The sequence below is a fragment of the Struthio camelus genome, chromosome 1, assembly GCF_040807025.1.
Source record: "Struthio camelus isolate bStrCam1 chromosome 1, bStrCam1.hap1, whole genome shotgun sequence".
Classification (NCBI taxonomy): domain Eukaryota; kingdom Metazoa; phylum Chordata; class Aves; order Struthioniformes; family Struthionidae; genus Struthio; species Struthio camelus.
In genome coordinates this window covers 30,557,765-30,567,273 of record NC_090942.1, presented here as the reverse complement: position 1 = coordinate 30,567,273, position 9,509 = coordinate 30,557,765, and the positions used below count along the sequence as shown (strand labels likewise).

The window sequence follows — 9,509 nt, the reverse complement described above, 5'->3', positions numbered from 1 at the left end:
AACAGGGGGAAGAAACACACTGCACTGTTTAAAGGATTTTCAACATTTGAGCACAGCTTCCCATGATGTGAAATGAAACTGTGGCTTCTCACTGAATCTAATCACTTGGCATTCGGCTTTTACCTCAAGAGCATCCCACATGTGGAAAGATGCAGGATTCATGGGACAAACACCATGAACTTAAAATGCCACATTTTTCCTTCCTATTACCTAACCTCTGCTGTTTCCCTGGTGTCTCTCTCAAAGGCTAAGCCTGTAATCTAGTGGTGCAGTATAAGCTAATAAATATAGCAGGACTTGCTTTGAATTAGGTAGATCAGAAACTGATAGCATTACTGGCATCATCACAGATCTCCATGCAGGCTAGAAAGCTAACTCTTCATTCAGACTTTCAAACAGTTCAGGTTTCACAGGCTGAGCTGAATTCTTTCTTTTGTTGTTACCACGCCACTAGTGCTTTTAAAGCTAACCTGGGTATGTCTACTACTAGACGATAGGATAAACTAAGACTTCCCTATGAACCTCCTTTTCTGATAAGGCAGTCTCCCACTCCATGATGACGTCTCCAGGTCTTTCCACTGCTTCTCCACTTCGACCTCTCAAAAGTTGTCTCATCCACTATTACACAAATATTCATACTTTCCTATTACTACCATCCTTTGAGGCAAAAACATGTAAGGAGAGGTTTATAAAACAGCTTTCTATCATAAACTGCATAACCCCTACCATAGCCCATAACCTCCTGGGATACTGCTGATTTTGAACCAGTACTGTCAAATCCTATTTTTCAACAAGAGCCAACAGTAAAGGCATTAAAGATTTCCTATTTAAAGACAGATGGTAGTGCTATCCAGCTATAAACTAACAACTGCTTAAGAAAATGGAGTGAGATCTGCAGAGCAGCTCTGGAGAGTCCAGAGGAGCTCTCACTCAGTGACACCCCAGAAGCATCACTTCTGCCTGCCCCTGCTTACTGCTCTGCACATATCTGTGGAGCTAATTTGCTGTATCCACATTTTGGCTTTGTATTGTGTGAACTAGGTACAGTTTGGAAAATGAGGCTTCTTGCTCTAGCAGCAACTCAATTTCTTGTGTCAACATAATCCAAGAAACTACTACTGCAGTAATTATGTAAACAAGGAGAACTTATTTATGACACTGTTATCATAATGGTAGCACCTATTCTTTTACAAGCCATTTCCCTTTTTTATTCTGTAAGTGTCTTTATAAAAAGCTACAGAGAAAAATGCAAATGGGAAGCTAACTGCCCAATGAGCTCTAGCAGGCCACTTGGGTATGAGGGGTTAGGCAGAAAGGCAGTGATGCCTCTGAGCACACTGAGTTGGAAGAAGGAAGGGCTTTTCTCAGATCAAGGTGTGGTTTTAGAACTGGTTCATTGCTAGCTGAAAAGGGAAGGAGAAAAGCAGAAAAACAAAAACCATGGAAACTAGTGTTCTTGTTAGATTGTATGAAGACGGGATTAAGACTGGTTAAAGAGGATTCTGCTCTTGACTATTTTCTGTTGTGTCTTTTGTTACCTTAGAGCTTGCCAAAATCAAGTAGTGCTTTGTCTAGGCCCAGTCCAGTACCAGTTCAGCCAAAGAGAGTCTTTCTGTTAGCTTCAGTATGTATTGGGTTAGACACTCTAACTAAGCCATCAAACAAATCAGTACATGCCATGAAAAGGGTTGCTTATGAAGTAACGATGAGCTGCAGGATGTTCTGAAAAAAAGATTTATTTAAGGACAATTTTTTTTTCAAAATCAAAAAATGTTAATGACTTTAATTGACTAACATTGTGTGCACCTGTGCATCTGTAACTCTCTTGTCATTCATTGAGTTCAACTCCTTTGCTTCTATCTTGGATTTAAAGAAATATGGGATTAAGGAACCAAAGGGTTAGTTAGCATTTTAGCATAAGTGCTGCCATTGAGTGATAAAGTCTTCAATCTTGCACTATTATTTAGTAAGAGAAGCAGTAGGTACTTAGTACGGTCAGTTAAAATAAGAAACAGAAAAACATTGTATAAGAAATAAACAATATAAGAAAGAGAAAAGATTTTATCTTTACAAAGGAAAGAAATACTTCTGGCTATAAAGATGAAAAGCAAAGAACACGGGTGAGAAGAGGAATATCCCACGTCTGTGGAAAGCTGTTCCCTATCCACAAGCCTCATTTTCTTCAGTGCAGAAGGTCAGGTTCTCCGCCTGATCTAAGACTTGCCTGGCCAGTTTGTACTGGATTTGACTTTTCGTAAGGGGGTAAGTATATAGTCAAAAGTGTATATTGAGGTTGTGTCATTTGTTTTCCGCATCTTGCAAGAAGGCGCCCCAAAAAAACCTAAATCAGGCAACAGATTAAGTATTTCCTTCTAGATTGTACCAGACTTCAGACTGGAATTTTAGAACATCTTCATGGGACAACTGCCCTAAGTACTTCTTTTCTAAAGCCTCATCTTTCTTACCATTTTTGGACTCTCTAAATTCAAATATTGAATCAAGACAAATGCTTTCTAGGTGTTCTTAAACACTTTTTAAGCAACAGTGGAAACGAGGTAGAACAGGAAGAATGCACAGAAAAAACACAGCTTTATGTGGAGTAGCTGCTCTTGTGAACAGTAAAATAAATTTTCCTGGAGAGAACATCATGGAGGCAGCAGGCTTGGGACTTAATTACACACACAGCAGAACATCAAAAGCATAGCAAAGTAGCCTTTTAATTAAAAAATACTGGCACCTGCCTCTGTTTTTTGGCATATCTATTATCATATGTCAGGCCTGGCTGACTGATCTTTCTTGGTCTTATCTGGAAGGAGAGAGAACCTGTGTCAACTGAAAAATTATTTCTTAAGCATGGTCTAATGACGAGCAACATAAAATCTGGTTCCACTTGGCTTTCTAATAGTGTATTCCCTAGTGCCCTAGAAAACTGCACTACCTCAGCTGAGAGTATGAGACATATTACTTACTTCACTGCTACTCAATAAATCTACTAGGATAAGGAGTAAAAACACTTTCTCGTTGTAGAGATGGTCAAAAGTGGTGAACAAGAGGTGGAGGAAAGATTTTAAAGGTTATTCCTTTAAAAAACATTGTTAGCATAGTGTGTGTGTGGGGGGTATTTTGAAATAGCAAAGTACGTGGACGTAAGGAAGAAAGCATAGCACTTCACTTAACCAAGATATTCTCTCAAAATACCACATGATTTTAGTTAAATATCAGAAATAAAGGCTAAGGACAAAGGCTGCCCTCAGTTGTTTTCTGCTCTCACTTACAGATTGAATGTAACTTCAGAAAGTTTTACAAAACTTGGTCCTATGACTGCAAACTGGTCATTATTACTATTGATTTTTTGTGACCCAGAGCTCACTCTCTAAAAACTGCACTAGTTTCACTGCGCCAGGAGTAATAATTGCAGTCTTTGTACTTATTGTAAGGTTATATTCTGCTTATAGTGAAGTCAATGACAAAACTCTCTTTAACTTAGATTGATGACAGACAGCAATATACTGACGGAGGAAAAGACAATTTTTGCACAGTCAAAATTCAGAACAGAGATTGCATTATTATAACAGATCTTCCAAATTGTTCATGTATCGACAAATCAAAATGAAAAACAATTTAACTAGTCTAGCTGATACCAAAGATATCCTATTCCTTATTACAGTGTTTTGAGGAAAATCTTAGATTTTTAATCATCTAATGTTTTGGCAGCACTTAAGAGAATGTAGTAACAAGTGCACTGCTATAATAAGGTGCATGTGGATATCTGAAGAAGAATCTGCTTCCACAGATTGGACAAGGTCTGTATAGTAAGAGTAGAGAGTATGGTTTCTCTGCCTCTGATTTTTCATTTCAGATGAAACTGGACTTTGAGCAAGTGAAGGTGATTCTCACTGCAGTATGAACGCTTTGCAGACATTTCAGGTAGTGACAGGAAGACTCCTACAAAGAATAAGCATAAAACATGACTTTTGCTTTAGATTTCGTAGAAGGAACCTTGATTTGGGGAAAAAGGGAGGAGACTTTTACACTTTCACCTTTAAAGAGAGGACTCAGAGGAAAAAAAATTTTCCAGAAATAGCCTGAGAGGAAGAGAAAGTAAGATACCTGGAAGTATGGGGTGAATATTTTCCTCGAGCACATACCTGGAAAAAAAAAAAATTATCTTAGAGATCCAGGCTTTCAGCTCTGCAAGATAAAGCTCTTTTTGCTTACCTTTTATGTTTGATTCCTTGTAGACTCCACCTTTACTGATAATATCCCTTCTGAAGTGATTATTCATCTGTTCAAGCATGAAGCCCTTTCCTACATATTTTTTTCTTCTTGCTTAGCATTCAAGTTCAACTTTTGTGCTTTTGACTTACAGGCTTGTAAAGCCTTTACTACATTTAAATTTCTGAACTCTTCAGTTTGGCTCCATTTTTAACCATTTCTCTCGGTTTCTGAAAGCATGCCCTTAAAATTGAAAACCTTAATAAGATGTTTTTGCTTATTCTTGATTTAACTTGGCTCTTGTAGTCCTTCAGTCAAAGTACAGTCTCTACGCCTAGTCCCTGTGTAAAATCCTCACCATTTACAAAGTCAGAACTAAAATAGCAGAATATGTGGTTCATTCCGCATGTCTTGTTGGAGACATGGGGGAAGGAACTTGCCATAAGTGAATTGCATTTGTTCTCTGGTCTACAGCTGAAAGGTAGAGCGTTCCATAAGGACAACAAAAACTCCAGCTATGTCAAATCCAGTGTTTGGAATCTAAATCAAATTTCTGATGTTATCGTTGCGCAAACCTTTTTAGGCATGATTTACCTTACAAACTGCAGCCACAGAAATGGGATGAAATGTCATAAATAGTCAAAAGTGCCAGATCACACACTTCAGAACTAATCTTAACAATTTCTGCTGTGATCTAGGAACTGTTCAGCTGCAAATAAGAGAGAGAGAAAGAATTGTGTTCATAACCATCACAAGGTTATGAATAGCCACTGGTGTAATGGAAAGATGATGGCAACTTTGGGACGTGCCAGGCAAAGAATTCCCAGTAGGGATGGGGCAGGTAAATATCACAAGGAGACATTGTGAGACCTCAGACCCAGGAGAAACGTTCACTAGCTCATCATGGCATCACGAGGACTTTTGAATAACCCAAGGCTTCTCAGTCAAGACACTAGGTATACCCATTTGCACGGTTAGTGGAAAATTTGTCTATTAAATCTTGCAAGCAAGTAGTTGACAGTTCTGCCCTGACACAGAAATGCTAGGTAACAAACAACCTACCAAAGTGAACGTTACATCATGAGTCTTTTGTTTACTGATCTAAAGACACTGTAAGGAGTAACTGAAAAATAGGCTGGTGAATTTGAAAGATCCATAATCCATCCTGAGAAAAATCCTGAAACTGCCCAATCAAGATGATCATCAGCTAGGATGTGAACTCCAATATCAGAGGGCAAGGGATTAGCTTAATGGAACCTCTAGTGTCTCTCTCTCTTTCTCTCTTTCTCTCTGTGCCGAAGTCAGCATGAGAAGGAAATGAATAGGGTTTCTTTCAGAGTCCCACAGAGCCTGAACAACAGCATCAACATCAGCCTCAAAAAACTGAACCCTCATGGCTGCTGTTGATGCTTTGAAGAAGTGATCTCATGTGGCAATACAAACTTGAACATAAAAAATGACCCGAAAGAATGCAATATGGTAGTCAAAGAGATTCCTCGGAAGAGCAAGTTTCTCTTTTGAGACCTTTACCATTTAGTTCTGTTTTACTTTAGAACATATGAAAACATGGTTAATTAGCTTATTTGACTAACCAGATGAGATGATCATCCTATCCTTAATAGTATCGGACCTTACAACTCTGAGGGCAATGTCACAGCTCATGCTTTGAGGGTCCCAGGGTACAGTGCTCACTTTCTCTGAGCAGTACTCACTCCCTCAAGTGGTTTCTTGGGCCAGCAGGATTGGCCGCACACATACTGAGCTGGAAAACTAGTTGCACAATTGGGATCAAAGAGTTAAGAAAAAAAATAGGGAGTAATTTGGTTTATTTGTGCTTTAATTCAATTTCACCAAAATAGGTACCCTGCAGCTACAAAATTTGATAGCAAGTTTCATTTCACACAATACTTTCTTTTAGTGCATAGAACAAATGTTTATTGTACTAAATACAACATGTTTGACTAAGTGTAGAACACAGGAACCAACATGTTGATTTCAATTTGTTCTGCCTATCAGTGAAGGGTCTAATCCTTTCACAATGCTATCTGACCACAATCATTTTTTCACTAATCATTATGTTTCAATGAGGAACACTGAAGGGTGTTTTCTCAGATTATAATGAAGTGGAAGGCTAACGTCATGGTCTGCTTATCTTCATACTTAGCGTAGTATAATTATTTTGTATTTTCTTCATTCAGCTAGGACTTGCACCTTGACTTTTGTAAACATAGGCAGTTCAGTTTTCATTGTTAAGGATGTTGACCTAACAGAGTATAAAATAGGAATCTGGGTACATTAGAGCAGCGCGTTTAGAGTCCAGCTTCCATTTCACCTGCAGTTTATATTCAATGGACCAATTATTCAACTGCATACTTACAGTAAAATATCGGGACACTTAAAATAAAGGCTAGACTTCATGCTGCTATAATGACCGAAGATATTTCTGAAAACAGTGAAGGAATTCCAGAAATCTGTGTGTTTGGAAGAGGAGAAGAAGGAAAACTGGTTCACAGGATTCTACCCAGAAGTCCCAGCTCCCCTTTACGCATCAAAAACAGTCTTTCTGTGAGTGTGGATGAAGGAAGATTTTTGGAAAAGCCACCTCTGTCTTACATAGCCTTAATTGCAAAGGCAATTCTCTCCTCCCCTGCAAATAAACTCAATTTAGCTGCCATTTACAAATACATTGAAGAAAATTTTCCTTTCTACAGGAACAAAGGTCGAGGTTGGAGAAACAGTGTAAGGCACAATCTTTCACTAAATGATTGTTTCATCAAAGTGGGAAGATGTGAGGATGGCAAAGGAAATTACTGGAGTATCCACCCATCAAACTTAAATGACTTTGTTCACGGGGACTTCAGGCAACATCGAAGGTCACGAAAGCGAGGACGTCAAAAGGAGCTGGAGCCTTGCCTTGCTGTGAATTATTTCACGCCTTGGGGACACTATCCTTCTTACCCAGCACCAAATTATCTTTACCAAACACATTATCTGTTGGATCCTTTGTGGAAAATGCTGTATGCTGACAGACTGCAGTTTGTGAATGAATACCAAAAATGGAAGGTAAATTATGATTTAACCATGGGGAAGTTTTCACCTCTGCCACAGTCTGATGAAGCACAGAGCATTTCCGTGGACTGGTTTTACGGATCTCCTGCTACTTCAGCTATGCAGCAGAACATTTTTCTAAATATTCAACAGACATTCCCTAATTCACTTCTTTTCTCTTCTCAGAAGCAGCAGCGAACTTAAGCATTCAGACACATCTGTAAGTACTTAAAAGAATGTCTCCTGCACTTAAAGTGCGATAACTTTGCAAGAAGCTCTGTTTAGGACTCTGTCTAAATGCAGTATATTAATATGTATTTTATGGTTTTGTACGTTTATGTGTACTTGAAGACAGTAAAAGACAGTACTTACCTATGTAAGCCAGTGATTAGCAATGATTATTACCTGAAAGTATTAGCTTTGAAATTATAACAATTAAAATTAATTTTAATAATTCTGCTTGTCAATTGCAGCACACAGACTATTTGGTATAAGAGTAAGTCCATTATGACTGATCAACCAATGAAATTCTTTTAAAATTGTCCTATATTAATCATATTAGTGTATATTACTGTTCTATTAGATTCAAACATGCATGTATAACTACACATATTAACTACATACTCAAATATGTGGATGTACATATTTACATTTATGTTATAGAGTAGGAAGCATTAATGCATGTTTCCATTGTCAGCTGTGAATGTCTTTGAAATGCTACTTTTCACTGACCATACTGTTAGAAATACTATGATGTGAGTTATTCTACTAATCATTGTATTTTACTCTTTGGTTAGGACTTACTTGAAACTATTAATTCTGATGCATTGAACTGATCCAAAAACCACCATACATCTATATATCTTTAACAATCAACTGTATACTTGCTTCTCTTTGAATAAATGTTCAGATTAATATTTCAGATGAAATATGATTACAATATTATTTTTGTTTTAATGTTTTTAAACTTCAAATTTTGTTCTTAACTGTACAGCCACATACTAATCAATCCACTTAAATGATTAGTTACTGACAGCATAACTAATTACTAGCTTACCCACCTGTTGAGAATAATCTGTTTAAGAAATTTTCACTTTTCAGATAACGTCACCTATGCAAAATGCACTTCATTTTAAAATGTAGTATTATTACTTAGGTTTATTTTATGCTTTAAGTTTACATAGTCAGATGCATTTACATAGGTGTTTACATAGCCATAGAATATATGATGATATCAGGTACTCATTTAAATATGTTTGTTAAATGTATATATCTATCCAGTAACCTTATTGTAAAAAGAACATTAAAATGAGCTTCATATTGTACAACCCAAAAAAAGTTTTATACTTAAGGCTGTTTGAGAAACACAGTGAAAGAAATTATCCTATGTTACGTGGGAACTCCCTACATTGACTGAGTGCTTAGAATGTTCTTGATGGTCATCTTTATTTTCAGTTGCTAAACATTTTGCTGTACTTATCTAAAAAATCTGCCTTCTGATGATTGTTTTTTTCTTTTTTTGTTTTTTGTTTTTCTTTTCTTAATTCCATTGAAAACGTTTCAGCATTTTGAGGACTACATGGGGCTGAGGGTGGAAACAAACATTCTCAGGTCCACATATTATGGGAGCAGCACTTGAAGCTTACTTGCTGAAAGCTTTCTTAATCAGGAAAGCTTGGCAAACATTCCCGTAAAAACATCCAGCTCTTGCCAAGTTATAAACTTTCAGAGAAATTTGCTTTGAAATATTCGCTCACAATGTAGATTTGAGCAGTAAAAGCTCTAAGGGCTCTTCTGTGCCTAAGTCACAAAGAGCTGTAGTGCATGCACAAAACTTGAGACTCAGACAAAGCCTGGGTAAGGTGGGATCCAGTGGCTGGCTCGGTGGGGAGACTGAACGGAGCAATGAAAGGTGCTAGCTAGGCTTGGGACAAGGAGTGTGGGTGTGCTGGGTGAGGAGGCAGGAGCTATGAGAAGTCTGAGGAATGCAAACTGTAAATGACAGGCAATTATAATCAGATTAGAATGAAAACTAGGGATAAGGAGAGACAGGGACAGGTTTGAGTTGTAGCCAGTGAAAAAAGTCTCTGCCTGCAGTAGTTTATGTACCAGAATGCCTGGGGTGGAATTTAATGCTCACCATTCTTCAGTTGTCAGCAAATTACTTTAAAATTACACAGGACGACAAGTTACTACTCTTCTCACTTGCTTCATTACCTCACTTGGCAAAAGCTTGTGAAGTGCAC

General features: G+C 37.7%; 1 protein-coding gene across 1 annotated transcript; it reads left to right on the top strand.

The window, feature by feature from the left end:
* The first annotated feature begins 6,642 nt into the window (after positions 1 to 6,642).
* Positions 6,643 to 7,467, top strand: LOC104153583 (forkhead box protein D3-A). Its single transcript, XM_009689533.1, has one exon. The coding sequence runs from the start codon at positions 6,643 to 6,645 to the stop codon at positions 7,465 to 7,467; it is 825 nt and encodes a 274-aa protein (XP_009687828.1).
* The last annotated feature ends 2,042 nt before the right edge of the window (positions 7,468 to 9,509 follow it).